The sequence below is a fragment of the Chiloscyllium plagiosum genome, chromosome 30 (assembly GCF_004010195.1).
Source record: "Chiloscyllium plagiosum isolate BGI_BamShark_2017 chromosome 30, ASM401019v2, whole genome shotgun sequence".
Taxonomy (NCBI): Eukaryota; Metazoa; Chordata; class Chondrichthyes; order Orectolobiformes; family Hemiscylliidae; genus Chiloscyllium; species Chiloscyllium plagiosum.
In genome coordinates this window covers 43,995,660-44,011,538 of record NC_057739.1, presented here as the reverse complement: position 1 = coordinate 44,011,538, position 15,879 = coordinate 43,995,660, and the positions used below count along the sequence as shown (strand labels likewise).

The 15,879-nt window shown below is 39.0% G+C and overlaps 2 protein-coding genes across 7 annotated transcripts in view; one reads left to right on the top strand and one right to left on the bottom strand.

Annotated features, from left to right (window-relative positions):
• Positions 1-10,724, top strand: part of bbln (bublin coiled coil protein) — a 34,229-nt gene extending 23,505 nt beyond the window's left edge. The window contains exon 3 of one of the 3 annotated variants that reach the window (XM_043720568.1): positions 10,513-10,724. In XM_043720568.1, coding sequence (XP_043576503.1) covers positions 10,513-10,575 — 63 coding nt within the window. In that variant the 3' untranslated portion in view covers positions 10,576-10,724. Of the gene's footprint in view, positions 1-3,402; positions 3,476-7,196; positions 7,311-10,512 lie in introns of those variants that run through there. The other 2 variants (XM_043720567.1, XM_043720569.1) reach the window with 2 other exon arrangements.
• Positions 1-15,879, bottom strand: part of LOC122564982 (cip1-interacting zinc finger protein-like) — a 69,359-nt gene that overhangs the window by 13,237 nt on the left and 40,243 nt on the right. For 3 of the 4 annotated variants that reach the window (XM_043720560.1, XM_043720563.1, XM_043720562.1), the window contains 4 exons: positions 13,853-13,977; positions 11,141-11,228; positions 5,371-5,484; positions 269-436 (listed from right to left, as the gene is read on the bottom strand). In XM_043720560.1, coding sequence (XP_043576495.1) covers positions 269-436; positions 5,371-5,484; positions 11,141-11,228; positions 13,853-13,977 — 495 coding nt within the window. The remainder of the gene's footprint in view (positions 1-268; positions 437-5,370; positions 5,485-11,140; positions 11,229-13,852; positions 13,978-15,879) is intronic. The other variant, XM_043720561.1, reaches the window with a different exon arrangement.

Sequence of the window (15,879 nt, the reverse complement as noted above, 5' to 3'; positions counted from 1 at the left end):
CTGCAGGAGTGCATTTGGATGTTGTAATAGATGTGCTTGATATTCAGTAAAAGGAATCAATGCCATCACATACTAATGCAACATCACATTTAAAATAGTAAAGGACCCACAACATCAAGGAAATACACACTGTAAAACCTTGCAACAGCTGATAAAATATAGCTGTATAAAATTTGTCACTTCCCATAAAATCATATAGCAAGTAGGGTTATTTAGACATGTCTGAATGCAGAGCAATACAAACCATTCTAACAGGATATTGACAAACCTGAGAATCCCTATCACTTAAACAATCAGAAATGCTATCATCATCCTCCTCAGTCATCCCTTCTTCATCATCTTCATCAAAGCAACCAACTGCATCAACAGTGATCAGGTCCTCTGGATCATCTTGTCCAGCCTGGTCTTTATCCTGGGAGCTACGCTTCAGCTTAACCTGAAAACAAAATACATGTTTGATTGTTACACATGTTAGTGATGATTGTATGTTCATGTGGCATGATATTTGAATTTTGTTATCCACAAAATCAGGAATTAAATATTGTGCGTCTGCATCCACTTTCAGAGAACAATTTTCTCCCTTAAATTTCTCAGTTTATACTTTTGGTAGAAACTGCTCAAATAAACTTGTCACAATGATATTACACCCTCCCACAAGTGCAGCAATACTGTCGGAGCTCGTCTGATTTTAATGTTTGAACTGTATTTATTCTAATGGAAGAAGTGGACAATGTAAGCAAGATCACATTTGTAAGAAAATGGTACTGGGGCTTCTCCATCAACTGCTGCAGTCTTTGTGACGATGATTGTCCATGATGGAGCCAGATATGGATGTCCAAAATTCTGATGCAGTGGCAATGAAGGATGGTTGTCTTGCAACACTAGAGTTTTTATTTGGCTGTCAATCTTGAATGACTAGTTGCTGTATTTTACCCTAGAGAATATACAGAGGAACCGCGATTATCCGAAGGACATGGGTGGGCAGTATTTCATTTGGTTAATCGAATTCCAGATAAGCTAATGCTGGATAACAGTTTAGCCAAGCATCGGGTCCTTGCGATCTTGCCAGATAATCGAATGCCAGATAATTGAGGTTCCTCTGTATATCCTGGGGCTAAAGTGCCAGGGTGAAGGGTGGAGGGTGAATGTTGATTAAAATCCAATATACTGCTCTGATGTGAGACTGGATATGAATTACTCAATCAATCAGTCTCCAATTAATGAAAAATCTGATGTTATTCAGCCCACACTGGGCTATTTGGTACAAATGACCGAGTGGCATTGATGGTCACTCTAGTTAAGTGTGTGGACTGTATGGACTAGTGACCTCATTGCTGCAAGGAGTCAACAAATAAAAAAGGCAGGGGGAGGAAAAATTTGAAATCTAAAATGTTCTCCCATGTCAAAAGTATAACTGATACAAAACATGTAATTTTCAGTAAATTCAGCAGAGAACAGTTTGATTCACTGAAATATACTGAACCACAAATTATTATTTTGATAAATATAGTTGTCAAGAATTTAAGAGCAGAACACAATTTCTGAAAAGAGGTCTTTAAATCCAAAATAGGAACCTTCACTTTGTTTCTCCACACAGGTTGCTTGACTAGCTGTGCATTATTCAGTATTTTCTCATTTAATTTCTTATTTGCAGAAATTTATACACAAAAGATGAGAAGTTGGGACAAAGGAAGGTCAGTGGGTTCAGGATAAATGAGTGAGACTTAGAGCAGTGACAGATACAGGCAGCGAGTACTAAATGAACTGAAATTTACACCGTTCAACGTACTGTGTGGCTAAGATGCAAATTTTTTTTTCCCAAACAGATAGTCAATAGGACTGCTTTTATCTGCCCTGATTAGTCATTCTTTCAGTGCCCTGACTGGCCATTCAGTTCAGCACTCCCTGCCTCACAGTGCCAGGAACACTGGTTCGATTCCCATCTCGGGCAAATGGGTGTGGAGTTTGCACATTCTCTCAGTGTCCGCGTGGGTTTCCTTCGAGTCCTCCGGTTTCCTCCCACAGTCCAAAGATGTGCAGGTCAGGTGAATTGGCTATGCTAAGTTCCTCATAGTGTTAGGTGCATTAGTCAAGGGTAAATATAGGGTAGGGGTATGTGTCTAGATGGGTTACTCTTCGGAGGGTCGGTGTGGACTTGGGCTGAAGGGCCTGTTTCCGTACTGTAGGGAAACTAATCTAAATGGCTAAACATGGATTTCTGTGGATGCACTTGTAAAGTAAGTAACTCAGCACCTTTTTGACAGTCAAACCTGGAGATGACAGACATGTAAATGTTTTGGCAGCAGACAGGGTGAGGTGAGGCAGACATACGATGTTAGGGAGGCAGCGTTTGTGATTCACAGGATACGTGACTGTAAACTGAGTGTGGTGTCAAACAGGTTGCCATAGTTGTGAACACATGGTTAACTACGAGACAGTAACAAAGGAGGACTATCATTAACATACACGTCCAATTTGGTCCCACATTTCCAAATGTTGCTGCCCAGGAGTATGTAGATGAGGAATATATAGATAAGCAAGTCCATTTGCCTACCAATCAGTATCCTCTTCCAGTGCAATACAAACTGTGATTCCCTTGGAAATTTGGTATCCTTGCCCTGATCGGTGCAAGACAAAGGGTTTTGAAAGCATGACTCTTTAACATTGCAATTGGAGGGGATATGCAGTGGACAACTAAATAATACTCAGCCTGAAGGCTCCATGAGTCATCCACTTTAGAGAAAGCTTTGATAAGTTTGCAGGGAAGATGATTGTGGCATTTAAAAAGCAATTTAACTTGTATTTAGTCGAATAAGATGGATAGATAAATAATTAGAGTGGAGATATGCAATAAAATTAGAAACATAGAAAATAGGAGGAAGAGTAGGCCCTTTGAGCTTGCACCGTCATTCAATGGGATCATAGCTGTTCATCCAACTCAGTACCTGTTCCCTCTTCCTTCCAATACCCTTTGATCCCTTTAGCCCCCAAAACTATATCTAACTCCTTCTTGAAAACAATGTTTTGGCCTGAACCACTTTCTGTGGCAAAGAATTCTCCAGACTCACCATTCTTTGAATGAAGTCATTTCTCCTCATCTCAGTTTTAAATGGCTTACCCTGTATTCTCAGGCTGTGAACCCTGGTTTTGGACTGCCTGGTCACAGGAACTTCCTACCTGAGTTTAACCTGTCCCGTACTGTTAGAATTTTATCGTTTTGGGAAGCAAAGAATTATGTTAGGTGAAAAGTATTTTTTTCCATAGTTCATGACTATACAAGCTTGTCTTCTATAAATTGAAGCATTTCTAATTTAACATAGGGAAGATTCAACTTTATGTGCCATTACTCAATAACGGTTGAATGACTTGGTTTAAAAAAAACATTCCATTTCTATTTTCCAGAACAGAAACTTCAGTCACTACGAAGGCTGGCACTTAATCCTGCTTATCAAAAGACATAAATGAGACTCAACAGAGTTCATACAGCTACCAAGCAAATTTAAAAACAAAGAACAATGAGGATTCAGACAACTCAATAAATTGTTGTGGTGTGCAGTTCAGAGAAGATTGCCACAACTCATTCCAAGGATAAAGGGGTTCGCTTGTGAGGAAAGGTTGCACAGGTTGGGCCTAGGTTTATTGGAACTTAGAATATTCAGCACTGATCTAATTGAAACATCCAAGTCCCTGAGGGAGCCTGACAAGATGGATACAGAAAGCATATTCTCCCCTTGTGGGACAGGCTGATCTCTGAGATACTATTTCAAAATGAAGGGTCTTCCATTAAGATGTACATGAGGAGGTCTCTCTCTCTCTCTCTCTGTCAGAAGTCTGTGGAACTCTTTCTTTCATGGAGTGGAAAAGGCAGAGTCATTCAATATATTTATGGCTGAGTTAGACTCTATTGACAGGAGTGGAAGACTCCACAGGGAGGTAGAACTGAGTCCACAATCAGATTGGTCACCACATTAACAAAAGGCAAAGCAGGTTTTAGGACCAAATAGCCTAGATCTGCTCCTATTTTCAGGTGTATACTAAAAATCACTAATGAGAATTTGAGCAATAACACATTTCAAGACTTTCCAGCAAGTGAGTCAAGTTCAAAACCTATGAGCATAGGTGGTCAGGGTCCAAACAGTAGAATCCCTGTCTTGGAAATATGTGATGAGCAGGTTCAGTCCTCCATCACTCTAGTTCATGTACTACGGTTGGAAATAATTGTATTACTAAGTTAATAAGATTGGTGTACATATTATTGGAGGTTGTTTCTTATTGAGGGTACAATGTACATTCTACAATGTGTGCATTGTACAGTGAGTCTGCTCATTTCAATCATGTCTCAGTTATTTTAACTATTATAATCACAAATAAGAGTGACCCAGAAGAAAGCACATAAAAATCACAGAATTAATTTGAATGTTGGAAGTGTTTGGCTTTTTTGATTTTCTTTTTTTAGAATGCAACTCTACCATTTTTCCTTATAGCTCTGGTGTCAGTAGAAAGGAACTCTGTTAATGTCTTATTCAAAGGATGCATGTACTCCTTCAGTATTACAGTGCAATGTGAGCATAGTGATATGGAGCTCAAACCCACAACCTTCTGAAATTAAGATAAAAGTAGGACTAGAAGCCAAGTTGGGAACTAAAGAATATGCCCAATGTGGAACATCAGTCAAATAATAACACCTTTTATACTTAAATAAAAATTTACAACTGAGTGGCAATTTACAACTATTTAAAAGTTAAAAGTCATGGATGAATGCATCTCAAAACATTAAGAAGTGCACTCAATGTCCAATTCATCTCTGATCAGATGTAGGTAGCAGTCTGGTCATCACAAAATAGGATGGTCATTAAGTTCCATAAGCTTGCGATTCACCAACACCAATTTTAAAATTATCATCGTAGTGTTCAAAACCCTTCAGCACCTCAATCTTCACAATCGCTGTGACCCGTCCAGTACTCCAACTATTAATCCTTGTTCCTCTCCAGTTCTAGTCTCAGTCATTCCTGGACTTTCCTTCCACCACATTTGGTGCTTGTGCCTGCAGACTAAAAGGGCCTAAGTTCTGGAACACTCTGTCAAAATACCTCAGTCCTTCCTCTTTTCATATACTTTCAGTTTATCTTGCATCTCTCCATATAGCTTAGTGTTAAATTTTGTTTGATAATTGTCTTGTGAAGCACTTTTGATGTTTTCGTTAAATGCACTATATAAATGCAGTATGCTCTTGAAGACTATAGCCTGACAGTTCTCTCCTCAAGCATGAGAATGACTATTCAGAAGCAAAATGTTAACGTGTCTAATTTTTTATTTCCCCTGTATTCCACTATGGAAACAAGTGAAAAGCCTAGAAAAAGCACAGTGTACCTCTTCCACTTTCTGCTTGTGCTCTGGCGACTTCATGTGCTCCACAAACTTGCGGGGGGTTTTGAAGTGTCGGCTGCAGACAGTGCAGAAAGGCCGCAGCGAGTACTTAGCAAGCTGGTGAGAAACAAAGAACAGAAATGACACAGCTACAGGAAGGGGAGGGATAGGGCCAGCAATCTCCGATAGGCCCACCCTCAAAAAAAAGAGCCAGCTGAACCTAACTTACAGCACAGAGATGGGACATTGAAACAGCTGCATTTTTCACAGTGTAGGATTCAGGCTGGGGATGGGGCTCTTGTGTTCAAGTCCCACCTATTCAAGAAGTGTGTAATAATATCACTGAACAGGTTGATTAGAAAATATCTTCAAGCTGGAGATGCACTTATCTGTTCTGTTAGTGAGAAGATAGATGGCAGGATATGTTAATATGGTGTTGACAGCACTGGGCCAGGAGCCAGAGATATTAAGCACAAATCTTTCTGTGACAAATTGTAAACCCAAACTTGAGGTCATGTTTCTGGTGCCTACCCAGAATGACAACCAGACATAAAGAATCTAATGACACATCTTTGGCATGGTTCACTGACATCACTCAGGGAAGGGAGTCCACTAAACCCTTCTCTGTTTAGGCATGCACTGGACTCCAGTGCCATGTGATATGGTTTTAACTGTCCACAATGCATGACTCACTCCTCTTAAATTTATAGAGTAAGTTTCTCAATTTTAAACATCAGTTGTTAGATAAGAAAAAACAGCAGTCAAGTCAATAAACGCACACTATTCCAAGATGACTAATTGAAAACCGATTGGGGTGTATGGGTCAGCACCTAAATTAATGTTGTATTAATAGTCTCATTATTTTTGGTCTGCCTTTCGAATTACAGAAACAGTTACCAAATACTTCTCATGTTTTTCTCTACTACTACGATTTTCTATGACTACATATAAAGATACAGCTCAGAATGTAGTCATTCAGTCCATCACCCTTGTGCTGATTCTTTGGAAAAGCTATCCAATTAGTTCCACATACATAATACTATAATTTTGTCTTCTTGAAACACAGGTCTATGCTCTGTGGGAAGTTATTACTTGAGTGTACATCTTTTGGTGCATGATGCAGTACACAAATTTCCAGATAAAATCCAAGTGCTTCCTTTAAAAGGGAACTATATTTGAATAAATGAAATATTTATCTAATTTTCTAAAGGGCATTTAAAAAAAAACACACTGACGCATGTATTCTTAAAGACAGCTTGCTATTTCCTACGATAGTATTGGCAAAACAGGTGATATCTTGTTGTTGCAGCAGCATTTGGGAGTTTCTGCACATCAAGGTTATTCAAGGTGAATATATCTGCACAAAGTGTTTGCAACTCAAAAAACTGTGGCTCTAAGTTGAGGTGCTGGTGTCCTAGCCGTGGGCACGCCCCCACAACAAGGAAGAGAATAGTTAGACACTTAATGCCAGGTGGCGGTCACACTCTTCAGATTAGGCCTTTTCAATTTGTTCTGTAATCAGAGACAGGAATGTGTAGCTGCAGTGGCTGCAGATACAGGAAGTGGACATAGCATTCGAGGAACTTTGGCCCCTGCAAGTGCCCGACAGTTACAAGGTTCCTGCAAGCTTGATGGACAAGAGTGGGAAATTCAGTGAGAATGAGCAAACCTACTGTAATACAGGAAGCTATGCAAGTGGTGAGGGAGGAAATAGGAATATAGTAGTGGTAGTAAACATAGAATTAGGAGGATAGATACAGCTCTCTGCAGCCTGGGCATGAATTCCAAAAATGTATGCTAACCTGATGCTAACATTATCATCTCCTCAGGGTTTTTTAGGAACCTGGAGCAGGAGGACAGAGATGCAGTTGTCATTTTCCAGATTGGCACCAGTGACACTGACAGGACTAGAAAGGAGGTTTTGCTGACAATTTTTTTTAATGGATTTAAGATGAAAAGGAGAACTTCCAAGGTAATAAACTTGGGATTACTGCCTGAGCCACAGGAAAACTTGTTTATATTAAGGAATTAAATGAATAGCTCAAAGATTGGTATAGAAGGGCTTCAATTCTTGGGCACTGGCACCAGTACTGGGTAGAAGGAAGCTGTTCCTCTGGGAGGGGTTTCACTTGAACAGAGCAGTAATCTTCCAAGCATTCTTAAAGTCCCAGAGGATTAGAAAACTACCAATGTAGCACCCTCGTTCAAAAAGGGGAAGAGACAATAAAATAAACTATAAACTAGTTCGGTTTTACATATTAAAAGTTAGAGCCTACATTAAAGAATGTAATAGCAGAGCATTAAGAAATACAGAATATAATCAAACAGAGTCAGCATGGCATCATGTGGGTGAAATCATGTTGGAGGAGATAACAAGCAGAATATATTTGGGGAAACTAGCAAACGTAATATATTTGGACTTCCAAAATGTATTTGATAAGGTGTCGCACATCACACATTAGGCTACTTAATATGATCACATCACTGTTGTGGGGGTAGTATGTTAGCATGGAGAGGGGGCTGGCTAACTAATAGAAGGCCGAGAATGAGATAAAGGGTTTTTTTCAGGATGGCAAACCATAATTAGTGAAACATCACAGGGATCAATGCTGTGGCCACAGTTATTTACAATATATATTAATGATTTTAATGAAGAAAGTGAATGTAGGGCAGCCAAGTTTGCATATGACACAAAAATTAGTGGAAAGCAAGTGGCCAAGATGAAACAAAGAGTCTACAGAGGGATATGGACAGGATTGGGCAAAAATTTGGCAGATGGAATAGAACGTGGGTAAATATGAGCTGATTATGAGTTAGATGGAGAAAGACTGCAGAAAGTTGCAGCACAGAGACAGGAAAGTGGAATTAAGAATTAACAGGTCAGCCATGATCTCACTGAAAAGCATAGCAGATTCAAGGGGCTGAATGGTCTACTTGTGCAGTTATGTCTTAGGGTTTTAGTTGGTAGTGATTATTGTCATATCAATTGGTGATGGCAACAACTCATATACTCGTGGAATCTTCCTGTACGGAGGCAATGGTGCTAGAGATGGCAAGGCAACCTAATTAGGTGGGATGCCTCTCGTTTTCTCACATCATTCAACGCGTAACTGTCGCCCACCTAAAACACTAGTTCTCTGGATATTGAATTTCTCCAAACAGCATCCACAGCTTTCATAGAGCCCCTACAAATATCAACAGTTGCTGACCAATGACCACCAACAGCTCTTGCTGGATAGGATTTATGCTTCCAGGATTTGATTCCTGTAAAAGGTCCAGCAATGCCTCCAAACTGCTTGACTGGCAGAAGATATAGCAGGGCCTTATTCTGCAACATCCAATAGACTAACATTTTCGGAAAGTAAGAGAGATATCCCAGCCACTGCATTAATAAATTGCCTTCACAGTAGCAAAATGCTCTTGGAGTTAGGTACCAAGTAAAGGTGAAACAAGATAAGTGGTTATCCATGAGATTGAAGAGATAGGTAAAAATAAAATACTGTGGATGCTGGAAATAAAAGTAAAACATTTTGAAAATATTTTGCAGGACAGGCAGCATCTTTGCACACACAGAACTATTCCGTAACTTAAACTAATCCAAAGTAGTTCCTTTTTAAGCAATGTTGCAGTTTTAAAATTCCCATTTTTATTTTCAATTCCCTCCATTGCCTCTCCACTCCTTGCTTCTAACATCCCCAGACCCTAAACTCTCTGGAATTTCAAAGTTCCTAAATTCTGTATTTTTATGGATTCCTGGATTTTATTTACTCTACCACTAGCAGTCATTCCTTCAAATGCAGAGACTTAAGGTATGGAACCCCTTCCCTGAAGCTGTCCATCTCTGCAATCATGTTTGATAACACTCCTGATGACACATTCCAATGCTTTACCAAATCAAGGCATTATATAAATGCAAGGTGCTACTATTTTTCTTGTCTTATATAATTCATCAAGGATTTCACATGAATAGTAGGTGGTCAAGTTCCCCAAAACAGACAGATAAATCCAAGTAATAAGCAACCTTGGGTATGCTCTCATGGCCCTCTGTTCTCACTGCAGAATAAGATGCCACTTAAATACAGTTTTCAATTCAGGGTTATGTCTTGAAGTTTTCACTTACCATATGCACAATGCAGCTACGTAAGTGCTAGATATGAACTCTACCATTTCCTATTGACCGAGTATTCAACAATGAGCAGCATTTATGGTTTCCACTCACATCATATATCTAGAACTTACAATTACCTGCCTCAATGGCAGCTGTTATTACATTCTCATTTAATAACCATTTTTTTCTTCCATGTGGGCACAGTGACAGGAACGCCTGGGACCAAGCCACCAAGAACATTTGGAGCTCACCTGAACTTTTGGAAAAACCTACAAAACCTCACTGCATTAAAGCACAAATATATAATAAAATGCAGGAGGAACGTGCCCACTGAATTTTATATAGTGCATTAATAATGGAGCATATTGTATCGCCACATACTACATCTCCACTCCTATTGGCACATTCATGTGAAGTTGATGCTCACACAATATACAATGGACAGTGGTTATGTCAAGAATCAACAAGAATGCTGTGAATCTACACTAAATATATTATTTAAAAAGCTGAATACAATGCAACTGGCTTTACTTAAACTCCAGTAACAGCTTAGTACCGACTGTAATGCTACACAACATGGGGGAATTGGGGTGTAGGTGAGGGAGGAATTAGAAATCCTTCAGTATACAATAAGTAATTGAATGCTAATAAGGTTCTTTGACCTCTTCTTGTATCCAGTGCAACTTAACAGGACAGGAACTTTGAGCAAGCATAACTGTTTCTGAAATAAATGGAACACTTCAAGATAACCAGCAACAATGATAATCACGTTGATGCAAATCATTAGTTATGATTTTATTGGTCAATATAAGTGACTGCCTGTTTTAAGTGTACGTATCTTAAAATGGTACAGTCTGTATTCTCAAGTGACACCATTCAAATGCGACTTTGACATTATGTTGACTTTTACATATTTAAATTTTCTGTTGGAGGCTGTGCGCTCACGTACTGCTTTATCCCTCTGCCTGTATACTGTATTGCTACTGTTAAGATTGCAAATTTTCCAAAACATTCAACACTTACTCCACTGCTTGCAGAGACTGAAAGACCTCTCTACTCAAGGAATGAAAGACATAGTTGAAACACACAGCAGAAAGTAACAGGAGGAATACAATAAGCCAATAAAAGCACCCAAAAAGGAGATGAGGAGATTTTTAAGGTAGGAGCTCGTGTGTTGAAATTAAATTATTAAAATCAAAAATCTAAACATGCAAGCTACTAAGCCACATGGATCATTACAGACACCGATTACATCAGTTTTTCAATCAGCCTATTCTACATTTTGGCTAAAAGTTTCACTTTTAGCATGAAGGGCATAGTGTCAAACATCATGTGCACCTACAAGAAATATTACCCAACCTGACATAAACTGCAGATCACAAGTATAAACATTTATTCAACGTGCATATGTTTTGCAGCAAAAATGCTATTCATTTAAAAGTTGGTTTCCTTTACATCTGCTAACAATAATTTACTGTTTATAGACATAGAAAAGTACAATTGCACACAGGGAAAACAGCAAATGCTAAAAATGCAAAGCAGTCTAGACAGCGCCTGAAAGACAATCCAATGGTTCGAAAGGGGTTGATCTCTAATCAAATGGCAAGTTAGCTTTCTCTTTCAGACGTGAGTCTAGCAATTTTTAGAGAAATGTTTTCTGTCTACCTTGTGTCTCGGTGTCCTGCGATGCTCAATGACATTCCCTCGGAAATAGGCCTGACAGGTGCTGCACCATCTGGGCCGTTTCTTGTCACTGTAAGACAATCAATGGTTATTTAGAACTGGCCTTGGATTTAACCACGTCTCACCACCTCCCTGCATATTTCATCAAAAAGGTTTTTGGTCTTCACCATCATATAGATAAGAATTTAGCTGCATAACCCAGTTCATAACACTTAGGAAACTGGGGATTAGGTAGTTTCCGCCTAAGTTTTGACTTAAACTCAAATAATGACTGATCAGGTGTCAACCTTTGTTTATCTGACTTTGTTCCATATCCAGCAATACCTTTGCCGAAGAACATCAACTTGAATCATCAAAATTTCAAGAGTGTGTCTGTGTTTGTGTGTGTGTGTGGGTGGAGAGATACATACAGTGTGCGTGAGAGAATTTCACATTTCTACACCATTTACAAATTTCCTTTCTAAATGTTTTAGTTCTGACATCAAGATTCTGTCCCCCTATTCTGGATTTGCTCCACTACATGTAGTAGTTTCTTTCTTTCCCTTAAAAAAATCCATTCATACAAATTAAGAGAAGCAGGTCATTTGGCTTTTCAAGCTTGGTCCACCATTCAATAAGATCATGACTAATCAGCTTATGTTCCAAATTCCACATTCCCATCTACGTATGAGAACATTTCATTCCCTTCCCGAACAAAGATCTATTTCCACCTTAGAAATTTTCAACAATCCCACATCTACCATATCTGAAGCCGCAAGTTCCAGTCTCACAACCTTCCAAGAAAGAAAAATTTCTTCAGTATTGTCCTAAGCGGGCAACCCCCTAATTTTAAAACTCTGTCCACTGCTTTTGGACATTTAAAATACCATATTCAGATCATCCCTCATTGTTCTATACTCAAGCTGTACAATCTGCCCTCATAATGAGCCTTTATAAGCCAGAGTATAACTCTCCAATTCAAAACAACACCAGGGACAGGGTGACCCCCCCCACCCCCCAACTGCGGAGTCGTTTTCCGTAGTTTCAATTATCCCCGGTTCAAACATTATAGGGAACCTTCCGGAACCAGGGACCAGGCGGCTGCCAGGAAGGTACATTTCCCATTGAAATGAATGGGCTTGCCCCTATCTGTGGTAGGTTGTGGAACGTATCCCATGAGTGCTGGGGACTACTGTACTTTAAACCACACAACAGTTTAATATTATCAATTTTGTAATTAGGGTGTGCCTGGGTATAAAAGTGAAAAGAATTAGGATGCCTCCCATCTCTCTGTGCTTAACTACTTTGCCATGATGTACAAAACCAATACTGGTATGTAACAATGACACACAAGATATAAAGCTCGATAAGTCAATTAATCCTAACTACTTTAGGCACTTTCCCAATACCTTGGTGAATGAAGTCAGTTAATGGGTGATTTATACAAACCAGGAAGGTTCTATCCTTAACTTGTGTGGAGTTAGCCATTCTCAGTGTGAGCCAAGGCATTACATATCCTAGCTGGGGTGAATAGAATCAAAGCCTCTCTAAACCCATGTCATTGTTGATTAGTGATGCTTGTCACAGCTGAATAGCCTACTGTTTCTATATCCTTTAAAGCAGAAAAGCACCACCCAACACTAAGACCACATGCAACTTGTTTGAACAAAAATTAGATCATAATCTGCAACATTAGCATCTTTCAAAACAGCTCACAAGGATAGCACAAAGTATGTAGGAACAAAGTCGAAATTTGAAAATCCATAGCCCTTTAATTACTTCATCTCAAGTTGCTGCTGTCATTAGATCTTAAAAATTCTAATTTAGGTTTGATCCTAATGAGCAATAGCACCAACATCAACAACAGTTTTTACCAGAACACCAAGGTGCACAAAACCAGTGAATATGAAAAAATGTAGAAACGCAAGTAGAGGGAGGCTCCAGGTATTAGAATTTATGGAGCAATCATTTAAGAGATCATGCAAAAGATTAAAAATAGATGGCACAACATTTAAGGATGCATAATTGCCAGGATCCATGAGAGAGTGCATGAGAAAGGATGTCTTTTGTCTTAATAACTACACAAGTTAAATTACATATAGAAACAAGGTTACTCCACACTGAGTACTACAGTACTTCTGGTTTCCAAATTACAGGACACAGTGGCATCAAAAGAGGTACAAGACAAATGGCTATCATAAGACAGATAAGAATAATATGGTAATACTTATGAACAAAGATTAAACAGGGTGGTGCTCTTTTCTGTAGAAGAGAGAAAGTTGCGAGAGAACCTCACAGAGACCTTCAAGTTTATAAAAATAAATTTGATGACATACATGTAGAGAAAACATCTCTACTGGCAAGGATGAGTAAACATAGGCGCTATGAATACAAACTAGTAATTAATCCAATAGGGAATTCAGAAGGAACTTCCTTACCCATAAAATGAAAATCAGCACCGCAAGTAAATGAGGTGAATAATCTGGATATACTCAAGGGAAAACTAAACAAACACAATAGGAAGAAAGGAGAACGATTAACTGATTTGGCTCAGTGACAAAGGCTGTGAAGAAGTTTATGAGGAAGAGCATGAAATTTGCTTGGACCTTTTGGGCCAAAAGGCCTGCTTTCGTGCTGTGAATTCTTTGTTTCTAATTTGTGGAATTCTTTAGAAGCACTTGCTCTGAATTTCCAAAGTCTGATATTTTCACGTACCTTTCCCTGCCTCTTCCAATTCCATCTGATTTGGGAATCATTGTGGCCAGACAAGCATTACTCATTTGCTGAATCTCCAGGAGTCGCTGATGATGACGAGTTCCATTCATGTGTTTTTGAAAATTCTTCAAATAAATTGAAAATATAGAATTACGAAAGAGAAATTTAGACATTAACAACTTCAAATGCAAACATTAAGAATTTAATCTCTGGCTATATTGGACTCAATGAAAGTTATAATAAGGCTTTTCTCAAAACAGATTTATACTAATTACTTCGACGGCCAGCATTTTAATGTAAATGCTTGGAACAAAGCTGACATGATTCGGCAATGGGCTTCTTTCTGTTCTGTTAAAAACTCTGACTTTTCAGACAGCATATTCCTCAGAATGAATGGGTTCCTTGCAAAATGATACATTTTCTGTGCAATTTACAGTTATTAATGTCCTACGCAATATGATGCATAGAACAATGCAACCATTGAGCTGTGTGTATTTGCCCCCCAAGCCATTCCATATGCTCGGGTTTGTCCAATCACTTTGGCTAAAAGGGTTCAATGATTGTGTAGTTCAATGCATTGGTTTCAAACCACCATATAATTATAGCAACCTGTTTGGTCCCCTTTTGCATGGAGATGCAATGTCCGTTAATGGCAAAAATATCATGATCCTATTCCTTGCAAAACCCCATCCAGACAACTGGATACTTTATCAGAATGAGATATAGTGCTGACATGTTGTCATATTGCATTAGCTGACGGTGAACAGATGTCCTGTTGGAATAATGCGACATATTCAAATTCTACTGTCAGATCAGTACTTGCTATCTGCATTCAAACCGCCTCTCAAAATGCCAATGTCTTACTTGCCCTGTTTGGCTCACAGTAACATGCGAACTCTTTATTTTGACCTTGTTCACGTCAGGTAGACATTATTGTTGCATACAATTGTCAGTGCAGTCAGCTGCACAGCCCTAGCCATTTTTCAGAGATAACCCGACTTCAGTTATGACACAAGTGTTCATTCTTTGAATAATTTCCAGGGGGTGCATCTTACAATATAGTACCAAAACTCCTAAATTTTATTAGTTTAACAGCTTTTACATTCAGAAGACTGCTGAAGACCTGGAGAATTAAATGAGGTTTGGTATAATATCAGTAATGCAAGGCTTTAGAATAATTACTTCCATTAGAGTATTGATAACAAAACAGCATAACTTTACATGATGCAAGAAACAAAAGGAAAAGTTGGATTTTTTGAAAGGAATTTAAAATGACACAGGAATTGCAAAACTTATATAATTAACTGGATTGCACTTTATAAGAACTAACAGAACTAATGTTTAAATGGTTTCTTCTGTGTTGTAATCTATTTTATATACTATTCTACTTGATGGTTATCAGCATATCCAGATTAGATATTGCACCTGCACATTGCACAAGAGTGCTTTTTTTTCAAATCAACATTGTTAGTTTTGCTCTCCAGAGACAGACAGCTTTGCACTAGTTGTGGGGGGTGTACCAGCACTCGCTGTGGATGAACAAGTGTGAAATCACACATTTTCCATTCTACTGGCCATTTATTCAGAAAATGGAAACTTTCTCTCTGAAGAACGCCTATTTAGAACATAGAAGAATACAGCGCAGTACAGGCCCTTTGGCCCTCGATGTTGCGCCGATCCAAGCCCACCTAACCTACACTAGCCCACTATCCTCCATATGCCTATCCAATGCCCGTTTAAATGCCCATAAAGAGGGAGAGTCCACCACTGCTACTGGCAGGGCGTTCCATGAACTCACGACTCGCTGAGTAAAGAACCTACCCCTAACATCTGTCCTATACCTACCCCCCCTTAATTTAAAGCTATGCCCCCTTGTAATAGCTGACTCCATACGTGGAAAAAAGTTCTCATGGTCAACCCTATCTAAACCACTAATCATCTTGTACACCTCTATCAAGTCACCCCTAAACCTTCTTTTCTCCAATGAAAACAACCCCAAGTGCCTCAGCCTTACCTCATACGATCTT